A 25851-nucleotide genomic window follows, 5' to 3' on the forward strand; every position below is an offset into this window, starting at 1 on the left:
ATGCTGGAGGTGACTTCTCGTTCTGTCCTGTGTTTCCAGTCCAGGCTGCTCATTTGGGTTCTATCCAGGATGGAAGACACACAGCCTTCAAGGCATGCAAAGCTGCAACCATCACTGATTCATTGCTGTGCAAGGCAAGACGTCATGCACTGTTCCAGTGTACGTTAGGCTTTTAATACTTAGATACAGACATTCAGTCATTTACAATACTACACCCATGTGCCAAGCAGAAATAAAACGCTATTATAACAGCGATTAATCGCCTGTTGCTTCTCCAAAACCGTGACACAAATTCACAGATATTTCAGCAGTGTAACAGTGGCTATGTGGAAGTCACTATGCATTTTAAAAGTAATACAAACATCCCCCTGCATTTAATAAGCATCGTCTGCAATAAGATAGGCCAGCTTTGAAGTTTGTGTATCAGTTTCAGAACTGCTTGCCAAAACTCACCAAAGCGGACTTCCCCACACCTCCTGAACCAAGGACCACTAGCTTGTATTCACGCATGGTGTGGTCTGTTCAAATAGCGACGATCTGGAAAGCAGGAAAAAAGCCAACAGTTAAAAGCATACCTGCACACACAAATTTATGACACTGTCTTCTGAAAGTAGCAACACACTCCCCTTCTCCAAATACTCCTGAGAACAAAAATCTGTTTGGTAACAGCTACGGTTTTTATTTTTCCACCTGGGCACTCAGATTTAGATGGCTGCTCCAACAGCCCCAGTTTACACGAGATGCCCAAAGGCAGGCCTATTAGTTTGCCGGTGCTCAGAGAGGAAGAGGATGAACAATACACCATGAATAATACAAACACGGCGCAGCCACACACGCCCACTCCCAGCTGCACTGGGCAGCACAAGCTCTCGCTGCCTGTCCTCTGCATTCTCCGTGGTTTGTAGCATAAAACAATGAGTACCTGACAAGAAAATTAGATTAGAAAGATGCAAGTAGAGAGGTTTACTTCTCCCACCCGCCCCCAGCAGGGAAGGATTTAGGTCAGTATTTTCCCTCTGGAAAAGGTCAGGCCTAACTTACAGCTGCCAAGGCAGAACCTCTCCGCTTGCCCAAGCAAGGACTCTGCCTTTTTATGGAAATCTTGCAACTCCCTCCACTCACTAAGCAGCACCAGAAAACTTCTCATTCTCATCGAGAATCCCTGACAAATAAGGCAAATGACAAAGCTGGTGATAAACATTTTACACTATGTTTACGTTATAAGCCAGGCTGGGCTGTCCCTATCAACAGTGCTCAAGCAAACAATGACCTCAGCAGCTAATTATCTTCCCCCTCTTCCCCCAGCAAGATAGCACTTTCTTCCCAAGTAAGGCTTCAGAAACACAAGTGCTATAGGGCTGGGCAAGCTGCGTTTTTCAAAGGCATTTCAAACTAATGCTGCCGCAGGATTTATGGGTTCACTGGCTACAGTTTAAGGATTGCTTTAAAAATAAAAATGTATTCCAAGTAGTTTGATAGAGAAATGTATCACCTTGTCGACTACCGTTAACAACAAGGGGATCGTATTTTTAGCTTTGCAACTGTGGACAACTCCCTGACAATCTGTGTCTCAAGTTTATATAATCATTAAATCAGGACAGGTTTTTTTTTTCTATCATTTAAACTCCCAAGGGAAAGCTGTAAAACAGAGAGTCAAGAGGAAACCCACGTGCTGCCGCATACCCATAGTCAGTCCCCACTGGCGCTGCATCGGGACTGGCAGCTGGAGACCCTGCACAAACATCCTACTTTTAACCCTCAGCCCTCAACCACAGTGTGTTTTATGGTCTAAACGTGACACAAGTACATCTTTAAACAAAAATTTAAAAACCTTGCATGCAGCTGGAGAGAGGCATACAAATTCTGCAGTCGGTTTAGCACAACTTTAAGCTAATTTTTAAGTCAGAAGAAGAGAAACACAGGGCTCGCCTGCACGCACTGAAGCTCTCTGCAGTCATGTAGCCAAGCTGCCCTTCCCTCACCCAAGCCTTACAGAGGGAATAAAGCTGAAGCTATCAGCAGCAGCCCATAGTTTTAAGCACCTTGGAGTGTTTTTTCTTCAACTCTTTAAGTCTACGTGAGCTGCAGTTGCTTAACTCCACAGAAATTGTGAAATTAAGTCAAACTGAAAGGGATTTTCCAGAACGGTAACTTTGAATATCTAAAAGCAGAACAAGCAATGTCTATGCACTCTAGTACATTGACAACATTTTTGGTTAAAATTCTAGCAGCTGTAAGCTCTTCTGCTTGAAAATTTTCCCAAGAAGTAACATTCACTTCCTTTCTTTCAAAAATCATGATTTTGGATGGGAAGGAGAGGGGAATTCCAATTAGCAATGGTTTTCCCCTTGATAATCCTTAGAAATTAAAAGGTGATGCATTTTTCATAAAGTGTAAATGCAACTTATTGATCCAGTTTTATCTTCCTACAGTTCCACAGTCTGTTCAACCTAAGAAAACCCGGAAAGCAATCAAGCTAAGGGTTAAATTTAGCTGTGAACTCTTTCACTTCTTATTTATAGTAAAAATACTTGTGGGAAAGTTTCAGCTGGGAGCAGTACAAGACTTACTTCTCATTTCTTCTCTACAGTATTTGCTGATTTTTTTTTCAGGTGCAACAGGAAACCAAGATCCTGAAATGCATGAGCCTTATTACTGTAAAACCCCACACGCCTTAATTATCTTGTAGCTCTTTCACAAGGATGTTAATGTTATCTGTTTATGCAACATGAATAGAGTGCTCAAGAAATTACTATGCTGCATCCTAGCCAACTTTTCATTTGGCAACTGTTTATGCCCACCTAAATACAGTTAGACACAGTAGCATTCATTTCCATCCAGAGCTCTATGTAGTGAAGTTGCATGCTGTGAAGCAATGGCTATGTTTCAAAATGGAATGAAATTACAGGCATTAAGTGTTTAGTTCAAGTCAAGAAAAGAATATGATCACTAAGGAGTGTAAAAAACCCAATTTTAGTGTTGTCGTAAACGTTGTGAAACCAGTCTCATTAGTTCTGGATGCTGTGGTGCAAAAAGATAAAGCAAAAGCTGAGCATGCCTCCTTGCTTGTGCTCCCTTTTCCCATACACGCACAGCCACCTAGCTACGGCAGAACTACTGTGGGGCATGGAGCACGTTTCATACCAACCCACCACTGCCCTGAGCAGCAGGCTCTCTCGTCCCCACTGTATCAGACTCTCCAACCTACCCAGCACCTGTACAGCCACTTTAAATTCAGAGTAATAAATTGGTAGGGTTCAGATTTCATCTATAATGAACAAACTCTGCTTCTGCACTGCAAAACACCTGACACCTCAGGATTAATCTCTTCTTTTCTTTATTCTTTAAGAGGAGCATCTCTTTTCTGCTGCTACGGCCACCAACGCTGCCTGGCAAGTGACAGAAACGGATACTCAGCTATTCACGGCATCAGCCCCAGGATGCCCAGCTCCTTCCTCAAGAAAGAGTATAGGGCCACACCCTGTGAACAGATGGAGAGGTAAAGAAGAGATGCAGGATGTTTGTTTTAATATACAAAAATGAAAGGCAGCGCAGACAGGGTGGCAGAAGGATCTCTGAGAAGGACCGGCAGATGGACGCAAATGCAAATGAAGCTGTAATCTGAAACACAGCTTCCAGCGCCCGCTCACCTGCTTTATTCAGCCAAGCACTCACGCACTCTCTTAACTGCACGAATCATCTTTCGCCCTGTTGCAACCGAGTGGCTGAATCAGGGTACAAAGCAGCAAAACTTTCAGGGTATTTCTCAACCAGCAGAAGCAGTCAGGCAGAGGCTGCCAGGAGGGTGTCGTGGGGAGAACAGCCGAGGCCCTTCAGGAGATAAATCTGATGCCAAAATTAGCCGCTCTGGTTAAAAAGTTTCACCAGCTCTTCAAGAAGTTTATAATTCAGGTGACAGGGAGAAAGAAGCATAAGCAAAGAAGATAAGCGAACACAGCACTGAAAGAGAGTGGGTGCAAGAACTTCACATGAACCTGAAATGTGACATGCACCCTGTGAAATGCAAATGGCTAAGTACAAATTTATACATCTGAAGAAGGCAGTTTGTATTTATTAGTTTCTCCTTCCTTCTCCAAACACTGATGGAGCTATGAGTAACAGGAGGTGCAGATATGCTGCTCAGTGTGAGGAAGACAGTGGTAAGAGCACGTGGTCTGATGGCTTTGCATAACTTGATGGAACGTTGGCCATAACTGATGACACAATCTCCATTAAGTAGGATGATAACAAAAGACTTAAAATATAATCAAAGCAGACACATTCTTGACTCAGCCTTAAATGAAAAACTGTGGACTGTAGTCATAGATTTTTATTTTGTACAATAGCAGAGGACATCAGAAAAGACAGAACACAAAACTTCAGGGTTTCTTTTCCCTGCTACAGGAAACAAGATTCAGGCAACTTTATATTTTAAACCATGTATTATACACTCATTAATTCTCAAATTTCCCCAACTGCCAACATTTTCACAGTTAGCAATTTTATTTGAAATATATTGAGAACATTAAAAAAACTCATACCTTGGCATAAAAGATCTCTCATCAGTGTTAGCAGCCCTACTGAAGGTTTTTCTAGGCTCCCTATAAGGGACTGAAAAAAAAAAACAAACCAGAATTAATCATTTTTCAAATGACAGTATACGCAAGCATCAAATCTTCTCTTTATGGTTTCAAACCAAAACATGCCTGTTACAAAACTTGCTCTTTGCTTTATCAATGGAGCTCTACGCAACTTCTGAATATTTGTATCAAATTAACTTAAAACCAAGAACTCCAGCACAATTTAACCTTGCCTCTAGGACAGTGAAAGAATTTGGGGGGCCGGGTGGAATCCAACAGCAAAACACAATTTCTACTTGATTATGTCATTAAAAACCACTTTACCAACTTGATTTGCAGTTAAGGTAAACCATAGGAAGTCAACAGGAAATTGAACTTTTTCAGGTTAAAAAGTGAAAAAGTAAGCTCACAACTGTAAAGTTCGCATTTCTGTTTCATACAGGACTGCACTGGCTTTTGAAGCCAGAAGTAAAACTTGTCCCCGTGCTATGCAGCTCCTGGAGCAGCGTCAGCTCAGCCATCCAATCTCACATTCAGTGACAAAGCTTCAGTCTGGAAACAGAGTAATCACGGCTGACGAGTCTCATTTTCCAAGACCCACAGCATATCCACTGCTCTGCTTGGGGCGGGCTGGGCCAGACACAGCTGAGCTACGAAGCTAAAACGCTCCTACACCTCCGGCCCCCGCACAGGCAGCAGAAAAGCTGCAGCAGTGCAGGACCGCGCTCTGGCTTGGTCCTCCTCGCCTCCCATCGGCTGCTCACCCTGCTGCAGCACTGGCTTGAGATTGCATTTAGGAGCACAGGTTACTTGCTGTTTTGGGGTGTCCCCCCCTTTTTTTTTTTAATGAAAATTTCAAGTTCCTGATTTCTGTCTCTCAGATTTGAAAGCTATAAAGTACAGTCCACAGACATGGAAGGAAAAGATTGCCATCACAGGCAGAAGTACTTCTCTCTTCTTATGCACTGTTTTCAAATCATTATCTAAATGGCTTGTCTGTTGTTTTCTTTACATCAATTTTTACTGGATTTATGCAAAGTTGCCACTTCCATCCACAATCCCCTGTACCTGTTACTTGATGACATTGCATTGATTGGTGTTTGCAAAAAGTTCACACAGATTTCCAAAGTCTCACTTTTTCACTTTCCTCTGGCAATGCCTTCTACCTCGATACCATGGATTTCATCCCCAAATATACACTGACAGCCATCCTCCCTTGATTTCTGACCATTCATTGTTCAGCTAACCCAGGGGTGGGGAATTTTAAAGAACAGTTCAACTCCTATTGAAAGTCAACAGGATCCGGGCTCCCACATCCCTTCTTCCAACTTGCTTGAAACTCCCTCCCAACCGCCTTTACACCTGCAGCACGCCGTGCCTGCGCCGGCGTGGGAAAGCATTACTCGAGAAACCCGGGGAAATGTGTTTCTGAAGAACAAGCTACAGATAACGGATCAACAAAGATATTTAAAAACTGAGTCAGTACTAAATGAGTCAGAAGGCCACGGCTGTATGAGAGGCGAGAGGGAGGCAGGGCAGAGGGGGAGGCATCTGCTCCTCCGCAGCTCCCTCTTGCCGCAGTGAAGCTGCTTGGGCAGGCGTTGGCATTTCAGGCAGGCACTGGCGTTACATGGCAGCTGAAGCGGGGCTGGAAACGCCACTGAGGGTGCTGGCTGGGCTTCCACTGCATGCTGAGCACATGTCCGATTGGTAGGTTTAAACAGATGCAGACACTTTTTAACAGATGAACAGACTCCATCCATTCTGACAAACAGGATTAATCAAACTCTCACCCGAAAGCTGGCTGCTATGATCTCCAAGCACTTGGGAGCTTCCCATGCTCTCCAGGTTCTTTCTCCTCTCCTGCAGTTTGTTTTTCCCACAACAAAAAGACAACTTTCTTCTGCAGGAGAGACGGGTGCTGCTTAAGTCAAATCACCATGTTCCTGTGGACTTTTTCTCCCTAAAATACCCTACAGAAGATTTCACTTGCAAAAGACAAACTGAGGTCAGCCTAACCCTGTTTGAGGTTCTATCAAGTTTGCAATGCATTTTAGGAGATGAAAACTTAGTTCTTTCTACTATCAAGAAAGCAGGAGAAAGCCAGCTATGTTTAAAGCAGCCCAGCAACCCTGAGTGATTTTAAAGGGGAGAAACCATCACTTAACCACTCACAATCGGCATTGCCATAGTAAAATCCAATGACTGTTGCAACGCCTACAAAGTAAAGTTATTTTATGGAGTCCATCGGGTTTCTTTCTTGTAAGAAACACACAACGCCTGTACAACCGTGTTGTACCTCTGCAGCCGAGCAGCATGATCTCTGCGGGGAGGCTGCACTGCAGACCGGTGCCAGGCGCAGTATCACTGCAAGCAGGAAACAGAAGCATCAGGCACTGATGCTATCAGGGTCCCTCTGAAACGAATCCAGCATCCTGTCCCGTACCTCTCCAGCCCACGCACAAGCCCTGCCGTGCCCCAGCCCCTGCTTTCTTCTCCGGCCACCCAGGCAGCCCCATGCTGCAGCGAGACAGAGGGGACAGGCCGTCCTCCCAGCCCTGCCCGGGCAGCACAGACGTCATACGTGTGACGCTACTTGAAGAGCATCTACAAGCTGTGAAAAACGGAAAGAGCGGAGGGGAGAGCATGGAGGTGCACCCAGACAGAGGATACAGCATCCTGACGGTCCTCAAGAGCAGGACAAGTCCCAGAGCCACTGTCCCACTGCCCCAGTAACCCTACTGGCTCCTCGTCCACATGTTTTAAAAGACTGTAATACTTGTGGTATCGCAATCCTTTGCTCAGCAAGACTGAACTGCAGCAGCAGCAGTGATACTTCAAACAGTAATCATAGCCATGGCTATACCCTGCTGCTATGACAGGCAAAGGGTCCTCTGTCTTCAGCCTTTTATATGTTCAGCGCCAGCTACACCAAAGTCTCTACTCACTACTAAAAGCCTACAGCTCTGTGTTTCTCTGGTTTTGGAGTATCAGACCAACATTCATAGGTAAGTCTGCCAAGCAAGTGCTGTACTGCAGGAAGCCTAATATTTTGCTTTTCCCTGCCGACCCCAGTTCTGGCTCCCCCAGCCCTGCCCAGGGTGGAAACCAGCGCTCACCGACTCCTGAGCCAGCAGCTCGGGAAGCGCAGACTTACCCTGAACATCGATGGGCAGCCACTGCCTTTCACTAACAGCCCAGGCAGCAGGGTCCCATCCCGCTCGCAGGCTTCAGCTGCATAAGACAAGGTGGTATTTCCCAATCCGCAGGCAGGGCAGGACACATGCTTGCGCTGCGGGGGCACAGCGAGACAAGCCCTTGGAAAGCATCCCTGGTCCTTCATGCCCCAGTGAGACGGTCTGGCTTTATGTGGCTACTTGCTCTTCCCAGGAGCATCTCTGAAAGCTTCCAAGGGATAAAAGAAGCAATTGTTCCCCTTTTAATGCTAGAACCATAGGAAGTTTAAATGAAAACCTAGTAATTTGGGGTTTTTTCAAAATATTTCTTTTTAGCAGCTCTGGATCCAACACGCCAGAGCTGTGGGCACATGCCACCTCGGAGCCACAGAAATCAAAATGTTTTAGAAACAGATAATGAAGCTGTCATAATCCTTGTCAAATATTTTTCCAAATATAATAGGAAGTGAGTCTACAGCAAAGCAGAGTTCATTCAGGCAGCTCTTGCTGCAAGCATGTGCTTGGATTCAATCTGTACACACCTGAAGACACAGGGATTTTAGTGAAAGCGCTGACAATCTCAGCTACAGGCCTGAAGACAGGTAACAACTCAGCAATGCAGACTGCATTTTCACTCAAGAAGCACAACACACAGCCCTAGTTTAAAAAAGCGTGAGAGAAAAGGAACAGAAAAAAGCAAGGCACCGAATGAGAACACACCAAACCACAAACATCAGTTCCTAGAGACAACATGAAATGGCCTCTCAAGGTGCAGCTTCTGCAACCACGTGCACTGTTAGCCTGACATGTATTTTGCTCTCTTGCTGTTCCCCAGAAACATGCACTGGGACAGAAGAAGATAGGGAAAGATGTCCCTGGGATAGAGGAGAGAGGGGCAGGGAGCAAACACCACTTATCCAGCCTTAGGGGAGGAAAAAAAACCACAAAAAAAACCAAAAAGAGAATAACCTTCTTCTGAGTGCTGGCTTGCATATCACCCACACCTCCCTTTTTCTAGCGGTCTGATTTTCACATGCGGAAACCAAAATATTTAACATTTCCAAGGGGAAATGTGCTGTCAGCATTTTACAGATTTGGGAGAGAAACGCACAGATGTCTGTGTGAACTCCAGCACCTCCCATCTCGGGCTGGCTGTGCTACCCCAGCGGCCATCGCTTTCCCATTTCCCCGAGAGAGGGGCAGATTCTTGGGACGTTACAGCCACATGTCTTGGTTATTTTTACCCTGGCAGTTAAATACAGAATCATGGCTACTATAAACAGACCTGTTTAATTTTGAACTTGTAAATGTTCTTCATGCCAGTTCTTTAAGTTATTATAAACTAGGCCATGAAAAGGGGTGGATTTTTTTTTTTTAAAGTGTCTACTAAACATTGCTCAATACTCCACCAAAATCCCTTCATTTCTCATAGTCATGTTTGCAAAACAAACTCTAATCCAGCCCTTCTGCAAAGGAAAGATTTACCTTACTCAAAATCACACTAAAACTGACAGATGCCCTCCACAATAAAAAAAAACCCCAACAAACAGAAAGAATGATACAGCAGCGAAGGCTGGAAGCACAAGACCTAGGGCTCTACCCTTGGCTTCACTGAGGACCAGCATTTGCCAAACCCTAGGCTGCAAACTGCCAGCGGTACTGCGCCGGTTCGGCCGGACGGCTCCGGCACTGCCGAACGACAGCTCCACTCACCATCTGCTCCCTAATTTGTTATACACCATGTTCTTAGATATTAAATTACTCAATGAAGTCAAAAGCACATTAAATACTTCCCTAATATTAATCAAAGCTGTCAACAATTACGCAATTGTTACATGCGAGCTACGGAAACGTGCCGGGAAGAGGAATGGCAGATCACAAATGAAAGGGTGTTTGTCTGCAAATCACACAATTAATTAACAGACACCTCCCCTAAAAATTAGCAAGACAAACACCACCATAGACTTAGCCTAGTTAGCACAGAGTTTACTTAAATAATAAAAATCACTGCCATAGACTCACTTGCCAAGTCCCTTCCCCAAGGCAGTCAATCTCCCTGTCTTTAGGGTACACAGAAAACCTCCTCCACCTTCCTGGAGGCCATCAACACCAGAAAAATGGGGGGGGGAAGAGGGGAAAAAAAGAAGAGGGGAAAAAAAGAAGAGGGGAAAAAAAGAAGAGAAAAAAAGAAGAGGAAAAAGAAAAAAAGAGAAAAGAAAGAAAAGAAAAAAAAGAAAAAAGAAAACAGAAAAAAAAAGAAAACAGAAAAAAAAGACCAAGACTGAGCAGAAAGCAGAACTTCAGCATAACTTCCAAGTATAAGTTGACAAACTTCCATTCACACAATCTTCAGAGTCCACCTCTATTTTATTACTCATTATCACTGCGGTATCTGACCAAGTAAACGTATTTTATATATTAAGATTATATAATAGCATACATCTTTTATACATTATGGCAGGAATCTCACCCTCAATTTTACAATTTCAACTGTAAAAACGTTACCATTTCCACTGACTGCTTTCAGCATCAAATCAAATACAAATCAAGGCAACAAGTGTATAACTAACTGTATGCATAATGACGTTGCAGGATGAGTCACTACCCAACTGTGGAGCATGACCCATTCTGCACTGTACATCCAGTCCCTCTAGGTTTATAAGCTTTTGTTCTCCTAAATTCAATGCAGCCCAAAACCCGAGTTATTTCTTGTCAAAGCAAGGAAAACATTTTGGTTCCAGGCAGGAATTTACTATTGCCTAATCCACCTACTTTATACTTCGGTAACTTCAGCATTAGAAAACAGGTATTTTGGACATTCAGAAACACACATACTCCTCAGGGGCAGGGGAAGCCTAAGTAGACCAAAGAACTGAAGCAACTCATAAGTGAGTTCCAATTCCCTACAACAAGACTTCAGAATTGAATCTAATTCTGAACCACTACTGTGCTAAAAAGCATTTTAACAAAGTAACTATAAACTGAATTCACTGTGATTAGTGAAGAGTAACAATATTTCAGTATTGTGACATTCTAATATTTCTAAAAGAGAACTTTTACCAGTAATTCATAAATTTACAAACAAGAAGGTAGCAACATTTTATAACTTGGCTTGTCCGCGATTCAGTAATTTAAATCTAAATACATTTTTTGTTGTTTTTGAAGTCCTAGATAAAACCAAAAAACCATAGTGAGAAGCATATGCAAAAAATAAAGCTAATTTCAAGCCAAATAAGCAAGCAGGTATTTGAGAACACAAGAGAAAAACAACATTGTTCCGAGGCATTATTTGAAGCTTTTGACTGGAAAAGGCAAGAGACCAGCCTTCAAATCGTGCACACATCCATTCTCAAAAATTCAAGTCCCGACCGTGTGCTCCTCTGAACCACATCCAAATAGCCAGTTTCTGCATAATTTCACATCTTCCGCGGTGTATTGTGAAGGTTACTGATGCAGGGCCAAAGCCATAAAAGCCTGGGCTAAGAGTAAAGTCCTCTAGCAACAGAGTCGTCCTTTCTGACTTCAGTGTTGTGCTGAACTGGAGCTTTGAGCAAATTAACTACAGCACACACAAACAAGCCAGAGAAACAAACTTCTTTGAAAACAGCGATAATTCTGTAATTTGAAAGAGTGATCTTATGCACAAATATACCGAGATGGATCTTCCTCAGTCTGTAATCTCTTCTGCAACCAGCTTCACGCTGAACTTGCAATTTTAAAATACCATAACATTAACTTCTATGGAAGTGACTGCCTACTTACTCATTTTAAATTGCTTTGCTATAGAAGCACTCCAGGCAAGGAACAAGTACTTTGGGCAGCTAAAGCTTGCCATGCTGAAACGGCTAATTTATTTTTTGTCCTATTGGTCTGCATTTGCAGAAAGTTGCTAGGGACGTGTGCCAGACAGACAAAGACATGGGAAAGGAAGCCAGAAGCAAAACTCAAAGACCAACACACACTGCATCCCGAAATTAGAACAAAACGCTACGTCACTCGCTGTAATTGGCAGCCTCCCCTCCAAACGGACTGCAGCACTGCTGCTGCAAATTTAATACTAATGAGCACTGATCTGCAAACAGGAGGAAAGACGTCCGCCTAAACTGTGCAGATTTAGGAGAAAACAGACTTTTCTCAATTATATATATAAAACAGTTTAATAGAAAGTATTGTGTGGCCACATTACGGAAACAGAATGGCGATGAATCACATAACGCCTGTGTGGCAGACAGCCGGCAGAACAGAGGTCCTCCCAAGCAACACCATGGTCACACTCAGCCATTTCTCCTCTTCTCATCTAGAGCTACTTGAGTATGTTCAGCAGAGGAGTTCTTGACAGCTCTTGCAGAAGAAGAAAAGAAATATACTTCCTTTCCCCCTTCCTCATCGGCAAAACATGTAAATGTTAAAGGGCATAAACATTAGACATAGAAGCCGTTTATGGGACTTCTGCCATGTCTTGTCTACCACATCCACAACTTGCCACTGACTTTTAAGTCCTATAAAGGGTTTTTTTCCTCCATTTTCTTTAGTGGAAAAAAATATTCTGACCTTTTTAAATACAGATTAAATTCCAGACAGACTCTAGGAAGTCCAATCGTAGCAAAGCACCAACTACATTATACTTGGTAAGAATAATTGGTTGTGCTGATAGTAGCTTGGCAACGTTCTTAACTATGTTCTTCCTGGTTTATGTAATTAGAGTAAATAAGTGACATGAGGTAGATAGATTGTCACTGCAATTTCAGCTTGCACTTTAATTATTTTCTTTCTGCAGTAATGGTGACCAGACACTGGTCACAAAGCCCAGGCACTGGTCACTGCTGGGGGCTGGAATCCAGTTTGCCCTTATTTGGTGTCTGGCGTCGAATCTTTGATGGAGAGACCAATAAAGCTTCCTCCTGATTAAGGTTCCTTTGAAACTTTTTGAAAAAACTGCAGAGGTTTAAAATGTATTCATTCTTCAAATGTATTTCTACCCATCAGTGATAAACTCTAAGACTTACATTAAGCCTCTAAAAACACGTCGTCTGTTAGCATGGACCACTGCCCAGCTTTTCAGGAGACTGGGCTAACTTACAAATTCCAGAAAATATTAAGATTCTTTAAATCTTACTGGCAAATCTGCAATAATCGGTTTGCGTGTATACATTGGATTTGACCATGTAGACCGATCTAAAGGTCAGGTTTGCATATGCAGTCTAGAGATTTTCACTGCCTTAAAAATACTTTACTGTTTAGCATGCGTCAGCCACAAGCAACCAAAACACCTACCGTTCCCACGCAACTGTGGCTAATTAAACGCCTGTTCTAACAATGATTTTTTGAATGAAAAGCCCCACTTACCATATGGCCACTTATTAATACTACATTGTTTACCAGTTTAAATAAAACCCATACAGCAATGAGTATCCATGTAACAAGTACCTAAATAACAGTTAATGATGGATGTATTTTAGCACTGTGAAGTAGAACTGTACCTCTTGAAATGTTTTCATGGCAAATTTTAAGGCTTGATAGGAACCTGAATAACAGTAAGTTAACGTACAGAATTAACTTAGAGGAAAAAGTAACATTTTTATAAAGTAACATATTTTTATAAAGAAATGAAGTTATTTAATATGGTACTTAATCCTTCAGTATTTAGCTCAGTCCCTTAATGCCACTTCCTGGAACCTGGGGGCAGAGGAGGGGTGGAAACTGAATTTTCTTTTACAACAAGAAGGAAATTTTCTTCTATGTGAAGATTTTAACTGAAGGAGTATTCAAAAATGTTATTAACACTTCAGTGTTGGAGCCTGAAGGGCATCACAGCAAGAACTTTCAGGCCAGGAGGGTTGAGAACTGAACCGCTGGCAGATCTGAGCTCTGCACTGGAGCTTCTCCGAAGTTTATAAATCCTCCTGAATCTGCCAGGCAAAACTACTTTGACCATTCAACCCAGAATTTCCTCTATGGAAAACAAAAGGTGACGCTAACCCCTAAAGGAAATAGCTCTGATAGTTTAAATCAGTTTTATATGAGCCATTTCAGTATTTATAGGTCAAGCTTGATTACAACCAAAATAGATTATTATACAGCTGTCTTTAAACAACAACAAAAAACCCTGCGGGCAGTTGGACTCCTGCTCCCAGAAGGAGACGCTATGTTTAACTCACAAGGAAGGGAGGACACATCCTACAGCAGCTAACAAGATGAGCACCACTGGCATCAGCCAGCTCTTCCCTTCCGCCTCACGAACAGTATTCAAACAGCGACAAAAAAAAGTTGTCTTTTTTTCATGTGTCTTTGAAATGATAAGACGTAAGGCAATAGGAAAAAAAAAAATCTCCCATATTAGTATGCAAATTTGTTAAACATATGGCCTGAAGACAGTCATGTCAGTTCTGCACTCTGAACAAGACCTTAGAACATACCACACAATTTGAATGTTAATTGCCATTATCCACAATTTCTGTGCTTTCCATTTTGGTTAGGACATCTTTCCATCGAAGATAAAACTCCCATTCAACTGCTTTTTCTAGAGTAACTCTACAAATACAACATCAGCCATACAAATGCATGAGCACTACTGCCACTGGTTTTAAAATATATTTAGTAACTTTTTTAAACTTCTGCCTATACAGGTGCAGTTAATATGAATTTGGCACGAAAAGGACAACAGAAGAAGTTTCAGCCCCTCAGCTCTGTAGACATGACTTAGTTTTTCTGACACCTGCTAATGGCATGCTCAGCTACCCTACCGCCCCACTCAAGCTTGCTTTAGTGCTAAATTGACTTGTACTCAATACCGTTTATGATGAGGGTTTAAACAGTTCATTTAACAGGTAGAGGTTACAAAGTACTGAAATTACAGAATAAAGGAAAAGACACACTTTCTTGGAATCACACCATTGAGGAAAATGCCCTGGAGCATTAAAACGTCTGTTTGATCATTTTAAGTGAGATTCCTGAAAAAGCTTTATTCTAAATTTGAGTGCATTCTAGTGATCAATAGGCCAATGCAGTGTATTCATGAAACAAGACAAAGCCATAATAATATTGTAATCCCTATGACTTTGTAAGTGATCTGATGAGTTAAAAGCCCTAAATACATGAATATTTCATGAGAAAGACTGTCTGGAACAGTTTCAGCCTGTATCTTTAATCTTAATGTTATTTTCAACTACAATTAGCGTTATAATCCCAAGCAGAAAGCAACAATTGGCTAAATTTATTTTATCTTCGCCTGTATTTATTTCATAAATCCATCAAGACTTCTGATCTTCAGGCCCGATACCCACTAACGGTTACCCAGCACAGTACTAACACATCAAATCTCAGAGTAAAGCGTGATGTGCTGGAATGAGACTACTTATGCAAAAAGGAGAATTGCGCCAGAAACAACCTTACCCAGTGAACTATGATTTACTTTAAACTATCACGTGGTAGGTGGCATATAAAAAGATATTATTCTGCATGTCAGCTGTCTGTAATGAAAGTTTTCCTCTTCTCAGCAGCCCCGCCCTACAACTTCAAGTTTATTTGCATTAGAGAAAAAGAGCATTACATAAAAAGCAACATAAAAGGCACTGCAACCAATACATCTAGCTGAACTGCTCCTCCCACATACTCCGTGCTTTCCAGAGTAAGGGTCTGTTTCCAACGGATGTGTTAAAAACGTGAGAGATGCCCAATCCCACACAGATTATTCACTTGGACAAAAACTAATAGCGATCTTACTTCTAGAGGCACAGAGCGCTCACTACAGCCACAGCCAGCTACAGCCACAGATGCTCAGATCTTTAAAGAGCAGAGTTGATAGCTATGAGTTCACACACAATACCCTAATTTAAATATGACAAATTCAAATTTTTTCAGAATTAGAACACTCCAGAACACAATACTGTTGGATCCAACAAATATTTCAACAAAAACCCCAAACATTCCAGCCAGCCTTGAATTTGCAGTTCTAGCCACTCACAAGTGAAATGCAACTGTCTGTTTTCCTGTAATGCTCCACCAAGCAGCAGTTATGCAATGTAACCGATTGACAAACATGATGTGTGCTACTAGTCACAGTGCATTTTCAAAAGTAGTTTTCTTCCAGTAACTTTTGACAGGGTGACAATTGCCTATTACAGAAGTGCTCGTCCTACTTCTTATGTGAGTGTATGAAGCACCAGGGCAGCATATATTTTTGACTGCCTCATTTAAGCGATTAATAAAGATCTGTTTCAGCCATAACATAACCGCTGCTGTGGACATATCCAGACCTCTTGTTTCAGTGCCCCAGATGGATTTAAATACTTTCCATCTTATCAATATTCAAAATAAATAACAAACCATAATGACTCAAGCCACCTGCTCAACAGGACTGCTATCGCCTGGCTCCCCATATTTTCAGTCAAACAAAGTGAAAAGGGTGGCGAGAAAGCCAAGCCAACCACCTGCAGCCATGGGCTGTAAGCAGCCCTGAGGCTTCCTTTTTTGCTGTTTGTCCCGCGTTACCCACTTCTTCCCTGTTACAAAAGCACTGTGGAGGGTCAGACTTTCCCCCCAGGTAAAGGATTTTGTTCATCAAAAGAAAACAAACAGCAGTTTTCAAAACATACTAAGGTCTGCTTTTGTCAGCATCTGGATTTCTCAAATCAAAAAAATTAAATATGCGCTTTCACCTGGGTTCACGTCAAGCAACTACAGCTGCACTGAGGAAGTGCCTGTTCAGGTATAGCAGGTATTTCCCAACACCCAGCACCCAATACCTGCTGGACCACTCACAGCACGGGGCAGTAACACACATCAAAACATCGTCTTCATGTGGCCACATTCAGATGCACGCAGAGCTACTCTACCTGCTTCAGCCAGCTGACGCAGTGAGAAAAGAGCCCTTTGCCATGCCCTGTGGACTACTGTCACAAGAGAAACAGACACAACACAGTTTTAAATCTCACCTTTAACTAGATGTAGTGGCTACTACAGTGCTGTGAGTGCAAGCTGCAAATATAAAAGTTATAAAACCCAGAACGACTGGTGATCAAAATTAGGGAAGGTTTCCGGTGCCCCGTTTCTTCCCACGCACACCTCAAAGGATCTTCCCACAGCAGATGAATGGAATTTAAGTTTAAACACGCCATTTCTGATTAGGAATGTAACACTCAGTGCCTCCTCCTTGAACACCACCCATCTTCCCACAGACTCTTCATTTTAATATCATTAAATGGACTACTTTAGACAACCTTAATTATTGCAGTATTTGCAAGGGGAGAAGTGATCTCTCAGTAACCAGTTTCTGCCCCGTTCAGAGCTCTGGAGATCAAAACTTGTTTTGTACCAAACCTGGTAGTGAAGTGGCTCAGCAGGCCCAGCACCAGAACAAAGTGCTTCAATGTAAGTACCAGGTACCAACACCTGAGCAGGTACATGCTGTGTCCTGACTGATGCTCCGCTGTCACTAGTGTCTACACAGCTTCCCCCTGCACTCCCCTTTCTCCAGAAGGGAGCTCAGAAAATAGGCATGAATTAACAGAATTGTCACCATCACGGGAAAGAACAGGAAGGTAATAATGTGAGCCATTTAGCTCCAAATGGTTTCAGTCAGCCAGCAGACATGTAAAACCAACTCACAGATGATGTCTTAACAGTCACCAACACAACAAGCAAAGCCAACTGAAAAACAAGCAGTGCAGACCCTAAATTTCTTGCAACAGAAAGGCAGCTTGATATAAACTCCCATAAATGCAGGCTGTTCCTTGCAAATAACAATCTGTTACCACTGAGGACAGAGAACAAATATTCACCTATTCAGCCACCATCCGGAATAAGCCGCAGGTCATGTTCTTTCCAGATGCAACAGGCAAAGCGCATAGCCACCACGTTACCTCTAACACAGTCCCAGCACAAAACCGACAGAAGGACGCTGCTCTAAGTCAGATGCAGTCAGGAACTGCAGTTTCTTTTTCTCTCTGCAACTCCTTCCCTCTATCAGCAGTGGTACTTGCACCACCACACAATGAGTCAGACCAAGAAGTGATCTGGCTGAAAACTACATATATATATTTTTGGGACTAGCTCAGTTTTCAGGTAGCTAAGCTCCCTGAGTTACCTCAGCATCTAAGAGTGCAAGTATCAGAGCAAGGGGGACGCTGGAGTGTGTGACTCCATTTAGTGACCATGAAGCCACAGCCTGAAGCTCTGGCCACTGGAGCTCCCAACTGCATCTCATCCACTCTACCAGGTAATACAACCGTGCCATGTAAATGCAATGAAACAGAGGGTAATTCAGCTTGCAACGGATTGCCAAAGGTCTCTGCTACAACCCCCCGCTCCAAACAGGGCTAGCTTCAAAGTCAGACCAGGTCAATCAAGACCTTGCCCAGTCAAGTTCGGTGTATCTCTGATGACAGAGCCTCCAAAAGGTCCTGGACAGCCTGTTCCAGTGCTTAACTGCTCCCACAGAACAGTCCATCCTTGCTTTAACCCAAATTTCCTTTGCTGCCACTTGTCACCATGGCCTCTTGTCCCTTCAGCGTTGCCTTTCACTTGCCATGGCAGGCTCCAAGAGACAGGCAGGGTCAGTCACTTGGTGACACATCTATGGATGTTGAGATAAAACCAAACTCACACCAGGAGGTTTCAGAACCTATCTTGCTTATCCACAAACAGCTTTTGTCAAACATTCTCAGTTTCCTTTGCTTCTAACACTACAAGGTAAACTGATCTTAACAGGCATGAAACATGTACTTTATACATCACACCACATATAATTTGAAAAATCTTTTTTTTTTTTTTTTTTGCACATGGAAGACACTATCTACAGAGACCTAAGTTACCTACTCTGTCCTCTCAGGACCGTCACCCACAGCAAGTCCACTCTGACCTTGGAGGATGCTTTTTCATGGCCTGCTCTGACACCTGAGTGAAAGCAAATCAACTCAAAGCACACACAGCTGGAGCCTTAGAGCTTACATTAAAGCCATTCAATCTCGTAGTTGCTTTCAAACCTGGTGATACTCCATGAAATACAACTAAACCATCATTTTTTATATACTATAACCAAGTTTCTCCTACAAATCTTACAGTATTGGAACAAATGCTGTGTTTAATGCCAGGTCCACTAGCTAAACGGCAACCTTAAAAAGCATATAATTTGCATTTTTTAAAAACTCAAAGGTATGGCTAGGAAAACCAGCACTGACTCTTAAAATCTCATCTATTTTTTAAATCAAAAGAAATGATGCATTCTGGAGAGCTTGTTTATGTGTAGCTCAAGAAACCTTAAGGAGAAAGTTGGACTAGATGACCATTGTAGATCCCTTCCAACTGAAATATTCTGTTCTATTCTGAAAGGAAAAAAACCCTAGATCCATCCAAGGAATCTCTATTATTTATGATACAGGACTGCTTTCCAGAGAACCATTCAGGAGAAACATCTGGCCAAACTTCACCCTGTTTATGTAACATCACACTATGGAGTTCAAACCCATGATTTGTTTTCTGGTCCCTGAGTAACCCAACCCTAAAGATGCTGACTTCTGACAGAGGGAGGTCCATCCTCTGACAGCTGGGACCTCTCTGGAAGCCCATAGGCAGGGGCACAAATACAGGCAGTAAAACAACAGAGCGGGGGACACTTCGGAGCAGAACCAGTCATCAAAGGCACGACAACCTCATGCCAAGTCACTTAGAACACAGACTTGTCTCAAACACAAATCTAAACTAAATTTGGTTCGGACTATCAAAGAATATTATTGAAATAGAGTTAACATTCCTGCAATAACTTTCCCAGGTGGTGTAGGACATTTAGGGAAGAAAGCTAAAAGCAACACTGCAATACAGAATTAATGTCATATGGCTAGATACTATTTTTTCAACACGAAATTTGCAAGTATGTATGCAGGCTAATCGAAGGTTGTTTTTATTTGAACATATTTATATAAAAAGTGCAGCCACAGATACTTTACATTAGATAATATTTTTTTATATCCTTCTTACTCAGAGGCTATTAATGAAAGTATATCTTCTTCACACTTATAAACCTTTCTCTTCTGGTATATTATTTCAACAGTTCTTCATTTAACCAACAGAGATTTTTTTTTTTTTTTTCATTCTAATCTTAGTGTTGGAGACCCTAAACTGGATCAGTTAGAATCCTACTTGGTTCTTGCTTCCAAGTGTTCTTGAATGCTCAGCAATAAAAATTCAACAATGGGAAAGCAAAGAAGTTAAATCTGTGACTTGCCTAAGAGCTCTAATCTTACCGTACAACTGCAGAGGATGAATATCCTACTACTAATTCTAACTGTACGGCTTTAAAAAAAAAAAAAATAGTCATCAACCATTCTGAGAAATGTTTTATCCATAAAAATAGTGCCTCTCTTCTTGGACTGACTAATACAATCTATCACTTGTATATGTAGGATTGGAATAAATTCATCTTCATGACTTTATGCTCTATTTAACCATTTCCATTAACTGAAGTATACTGAACTTGATTATATTTGCAACACTAGCAGCAGGAAGCATATTGTATTTTCAGTCTGCTGAATAACAGCCATGAGCTACTGCAGCCATAGTCTCGTTCCAACCTGTGCTTTGTGAACAAAAAGCTAGGTCGTCCTTTATCCTCTCCATACTTACAATGCTAGGATACAATCCAAGGAGAAACCTGTTTAAGAGGTGACATTAATTTATACCTAGAGAGCAGTCTAGGAACCCGAATAATCTCAAATCCTGCCTGCCACCAGACTTCAGTACTGCGGCAAATAAAACAAAACACCTTATACAAGTTTTAGCATCTGAACAAGACAGACTGGGTCAAACAAGATAGCTCAGCAAGATTAACTTTTCTTTCCAACTTTCTAACATCCTTACTTATCTTGGCCATTAGGTGTCATGTTTGCAGGATCAGAAGCTTTTGCAAAGTGTGAACATAAGTGCCTAAGTAAAAACTTGATCCTGGGATTTATGAGGACCCCCTTAAGAACATGCTTTCATTAGAACTCTGTTTAATTTCCTACTACCTATTAAATAAAAGAGTAAAAGCAAATCAATAACTACTTCAGAGCTCAGCATAAAATGAATTCAGGCTGTACTCTAATCACCATCCTCACTATCTCCTCTTAAAAAAACCCAACCAAAGAAAAACCAAACAAAACCCACCCTCAAATCAAGGCCAAAAAAAACCCCAAACCCCACACCCCACACAACCACCACCAAGCACAACCCCAGGACTTGACCAAGTTCTAAAAGTTAGGTCTCTCTTGAGTCTGCTTCTGCAGAATTCAACACACAAAGCTACCAGAAGTACTTGATGTTTAACTTTAATCTGCCTCATCAGAAATTAAAAGAAAGTGATAAAATATAAGTCTTCCATATTATCCTAAAAAAAAAGAAAAAGTTTTGATCATGATCCACAGCCAGACCCAGCTGACCAAGCCCAGCAGCGCTCTGCTGAACTGACTTCAGCAAGGTTGAAAGTAACCCCAGACCAAGGGGAATTCTGAATTTCAAACAGCTACAAGTAAAAAACACTTCAAATATAAAGATTTGAACTTTATGTATGTTCAAAAGATTCACTTCCTTTAGTCTAACCAGAAAACATGTTCCTGTTCTCAGAATATTAGGATTCCTCTTTAAGATGATTTTGGTTTTTAAAAGCCTCTATAGAGTTGCACAGAAGCAATCTGTTCTCTAAATACGAAGTACAAGTTCAAAGTGCCACTGAGTACGCTGTCCACGCGCATGGTACAAGAGAAAACACTGCAATATATCGTACAAACAAATGTTTAGGATTGTTTATGCCTAAGACTGAGTCAATATACAATTCAAACTTTTATGTTAAGAGTATGCCCACATGTTACACCACTGCTATCTAATTACATTTCAATTTTTTAGGAACAGTCCTCAGACTGGATGGAGAGCCATGAAATATATCACAAATAGTCTGTGTATTGACTGCTCACGGTTTCAAATATAAACCATTTTGATAAACTGTATAAACATCAGTCTCCAAATAAAAGCATTAACGTGCCACTGGAATTACCCTGTGCTAGTAATTTAGTCCATTTGGCACGTAGTCCTCTCAAAATCTTCAGCAAAGCTACTTACCCTAAAAACGGCCACACCAGAGCCAAGACACGTGATAACAGACACCGCGCTTAGCTTCCTTTGAGTCTTCAGAATTACAACTCTTGGGTCTGCCAGCACCGCCTGGGCCTACTAAACGCCATTAAGGTTTGTTTTGCACCGTACGTGGTTCCTTGATCAGACCACTTACACCCTTCTGGACATACTCTCCCCTGTTTACAAAGGCCATAAGAACTATCTGCTTGTAAGAGGTATAGCTCACTTTTCTGTGGATGATCTTAGCCTGACAGAACACAAACAGCCCTCTCCTCCTGGTGCATAGAAAATACTGCGCACGAAAACAGATTATTTTTAGCAGCAGTGTATGTGAGCACAGCACTTCCTGTCGACTCCACCTTGAAGAATGACATGTGTATTCTCCTTCTCATTTCCAAAACTAGGATTTCACAACTTCTGCTATCCAGCACAACAGAGAGAAGGAAGGGACAATCTGCTGAGAGCTGCAAGTGACAATTTCCCGGTTTCTAACTCGGCATTAAAAACTTTTGTTGGAGTATGTTGTCGGTCTTCAGGCAATTACGCCAATAAATTGATGGCATTTTTTCTGCCACAATGATGAACAGAACATTAAATGTTTTTATTTATTACACTGATCTTTTCCATAGCAACAGGACACGAACATGGCATTCCCAGCATAATGAAGTCACTATAGTAATGTGATAATGATGTCAGAATAATCAGACAGCATTTCATTCTTGGGACAGGGTGAACTACACCGCTTCTGCGAGTTAAAAAAGTTGCAGATAGCACAAATGCAAGGGTACTCCATCTAATCTAAAACTTTCCTTTAAATTGCCTCATTTCGGAAAACTTCTCATTCAAGGCACAGACCTTTGACTGCTAACCCACTACTTTCTGTTTCTCCATAGCTTCACCCATTACCGCCTAAAAGTCTCACAAATTTCCACATTAAAACCCTTTCAGAACCTGAGGGATCTGCTAGCGCCCGTGAGAGTTAATGACGTACTGTTTCAGTAAGAAAAAGCAACGGCAAAAATCACAACAGTGAAATATTTCACAGCAGACAGCCGCTCTCAACTACAGCCAGTTTCCTCAGTTTAACTCTTCGCATAACTTGGTGCCTCTTTTTACATGGAGCAATACTACTACTCAGACAGAATTACAAAAGCAACAGAAATTATAGAGCGCAGATATAATACTCTGAGGGCAGGCAGGCGTTTTCAAGTCAAACAACTATTTTAAGAAATATTATCTCCCTCGTTAAGCTACTGAAAGGAAAAAACCCAGAGCTTTCATGGTTTGCCCTTCCTGTTTGCAGCTCTTTCCAAGTTCTGAGCAAAGCAAAGCCCAAGAGCCGATTCCAGTTCTGTGTCGGCCGGTACGGACGCGTCGTGTCCAAACCCCAACGCTCCCGCCGAGAAAGCTTCGCAGAAACCCTGGCACCAAAACCACCTGTATCGCAGCTCAAGTACCGTCAGCAAAGACACCAATTAACGAGAAGTTACCTAAACACCAAAGTTTCCCTACACGGAGAACGGCTTCTCTTTGAAGCGACTGAAGGAAGCGCAAGAAACCATTTCAGAGCTGAAGCGGTCCGAGACAACGGGTCCCTGGGCCCAGAGGACGAGGGTCGACCGGCGCGTTGCCGCTCCGCACGGCCGGCGAGGGGCTGCTCGGCGCCCGCTTCGAACACCGAGCCGTCGCCTTGGCCCGGCTGGTCCCACCTGCCTCCGGCCCAAACCCCGCCGACGTCCATCCGGGCAGCGAAGCGGGGCGGCGGGCGAAGGCTGGCCCTCGTCCCGCCGTCCGCCAGGCCTGGCCCGGCCGGCCCCAAGGCCGCCCTCCCGCTCCCCTCCGGCCTCGCTCCCCGTTTACCTCCGGTGGTCTTCAGGGACGACGGCGCGCGAGACCTTTGCGGGCCCCCCTTTACATCTCGGGGAACAGCCAGACGGCGCGCGCTCCCCTCGAGCCCGGGACGCCCGGCGCACACCTGACTATACGAAACACCGAAAGAATTTTGGTTATTTCCCGAGGCACGGCGACACCCTTCGCCGCGCCGAGGGCCAACCGCCCCCGCCTCGGCCCCGCCAGCCTCCCGGCGCCTGGCCGCCTTCCCTCGCCCGGAGCCCCGGCCGCCCTTCGCCGCCGGGGCCGGGGCCGCACAAGATGGATGTCCGGCCCGCGCCCGCCCGGGGACGGGGCAGCCCCGCCACCGCCGCGGGACCCGCGGAGCCCGGCGGCGGGGGAACCCCGCACCGCCTCGGCCGGGGCCCAGCTCGGTCGGTCGGCCGCCCGCCTCGCCGCGGGCTGCCCTCCCGCCCCGCCGCGGCCAGGGCCGGGGAAGAAGCCGCCTCCCCCCGCCACACACAACACCCCCCCAGCCTCGCTGCCTTGCCGGCCTTCGCCGCGCCCCCGGGGGAGGGAGCGCTCAGCCCGGCCCCGCTGACACCGCCTGCGCTCCCCGGACCCCCGCCGCCGGGACGCGGCCCCGCGGCCTCGCCGCCGCCAGGCCCCAGCGGGGGCACCCGGCCCGCCGCCTCCACCGCCGCCCGCGGGGCCCCGCCGCGCCCGCTCCCGCTGCCTTTCCCCCGCCGCCGCCGCCGCCCCGCTCACCCGCCGCCTTCCGGGCCGCCTCCCGCCGCCGCTCGGCTCGGGGCTCGGCTGCTGTGCGCGGCGGCGGCGCCGCGTCCGCTCCGCCCTCACCGGCCGCGGCCTGGGGAGGAGCCAGCGGGGCGGGCCGGGCCGGGCGGGGGCGCGGAGCCGGCGGAGCCGGAGCGGCGGGAGGGGACGTGACCGGGGAGGCCGGCGAAAAGTTCCGGGCGGCGGCGCCGCCCGCGGGCCCGGGGCAGGTGCCGGGGCCGCCCGCCCCTTCCCCGGGCTCCCTTCCCCGCTGGGCCCTCGGCTCGCCGCCCGACCCTTCCCCGGCCGCAGGTTCGACCGCGAGGGGAGACCCGGCTCCCGGCCGAGGGGCCGCGCCCGGGCCTCGGCCTGCCGCCGCCCCTCGGTCAGTCACCGCCAGCCGGGGGTCCCCGCCCGGGCGCCAGCTCCTCACACTCCCCCCCCCCCCCCCCCCCCGGTCTCCGCCACTGTCTGCGAAAGGCTGCGGAGGGCAGATGGAAACGGGCCAAGCAGTGGCCGCGGGTGACGGCACGCAGAGCGGGGACCAAGCAGACAACGAGGCCGAGAGCGGTTGCTTACCGAGGGGAGGGGGTTGGCGGTGCCGGTGGGGGACGCGGGGCGGACGGGGGACGGGACTCGGTGGCAGCTTCGAGGCCGCCGGGCCCCGCGGACATCACGGTCCCCTCCGCCGCGACGCCTTCGCCGCTTCGGACGCGTTTCCTGCAACACGGCGCTTAAGGATAGCGTGGGTTTTTAAAAATTTATTTTAAATACCATCAATAGCTGTAACGTTGAGGTAAACTAGATCTGTAATCAGGGAGAAACCAAAGAAACACCGCGTGTATATCCCGATGCTGGTTTTATGTCACTTGGGGTTGTGTGACAGCAGCCACGCGTAAAGATCAGCTCAGAAGTTCACCATAGTCACTGCTCCGGGTCTCGTGATCTGCTAGATTGCTTCCTTAGAGCTAGCGTAAACTATAATTCAGCTATAAAATACATACTCAAGAAAAGCTAATGTCAACAGTTAAGTACAATTTTTAATTTATTTTTTTCCTGGTCAAAAATGTGTAAATGCCCCGTGAAGAGCTGTAACTGCCTCCATGATTTGAATGCCAAGCTCTCCGTGAGCATTACTTAAAATGCAGAGGGATATCTCACGTTCGCAAGCACGGCGTCACCTCCTTGCATCACCAGGGACAGGGCAAGGACTGCAGCCACCATCCCCGGGGACACTCAAGGTGAGGCTGCAGACAAAGGACTCTGCGAGAGGTAGCGGCATTGCTCCGCAGCAGGCAGCGTACCGGGTGTCCTCCCCAGTGCTCCGTGCTCCTCACTTGCAAAACTTCAGGGACACGAGTAGGAGATTTGTTCAAGTCTGAGGCTAG

General features: G+C 44.8%; 1 protein-coding gene across 7 annotated transcripts in view; it reads right to left on the reverse strand.

Moving 5' to 3' along the window:
• RAP1A (RAP1A, member of RAS oncogene family) overlaps window positions 1-24560 on the reverse strand; it is a 42342-nt gene extending 17782 nt beyond the window's left edge. Inside the window, exons 1-4 of one of the 7 annotated variants that reach the window (XM_049831941.1) lie at window positions 24458-24560; window positions 23720-23838; window positions 4542-4611; window positions 454-537 (exon numbers count right to left, since the gene is read on the reverse strand). In XM_049831941.1, the coding sequence (XP_049687898.1) occupies window positions 454-510 (57 nt within the window). In that variant the 5' untranslated portion in view covers window positions 511-537; window positions 4542-4611; window positions 23720-23838; window positions 24458-24560. Of the gene's footprint in view, window positions 1-453; window positions 538-1041; window positions 1135-4541; window positions 4612-6373; window positions 6854-23719; window positions 23969-24457 lie in introns of those variants that run through there. The other 6 variants (XM_049831943.1, XM_049831942.1, XM_049831944.1 and 3 more) reach the window with 6 other exon arrangements.
• Window positions 24561-25851: the final 1291 nt, after the last annotated feature.

Source organism: Accipiter gentilis, chromosome 29, assembly GCF_929443795.1.
Source record: "Accipiter gentilis chromosome 29, bAccGen1.1, whole genome shotgun sequence".
Lineage (NCBI taxonomy): Eukaryota > Metazoa > Chordata > Aves > Accipitriformes > Accipitridae > Astur > Astur gentilis.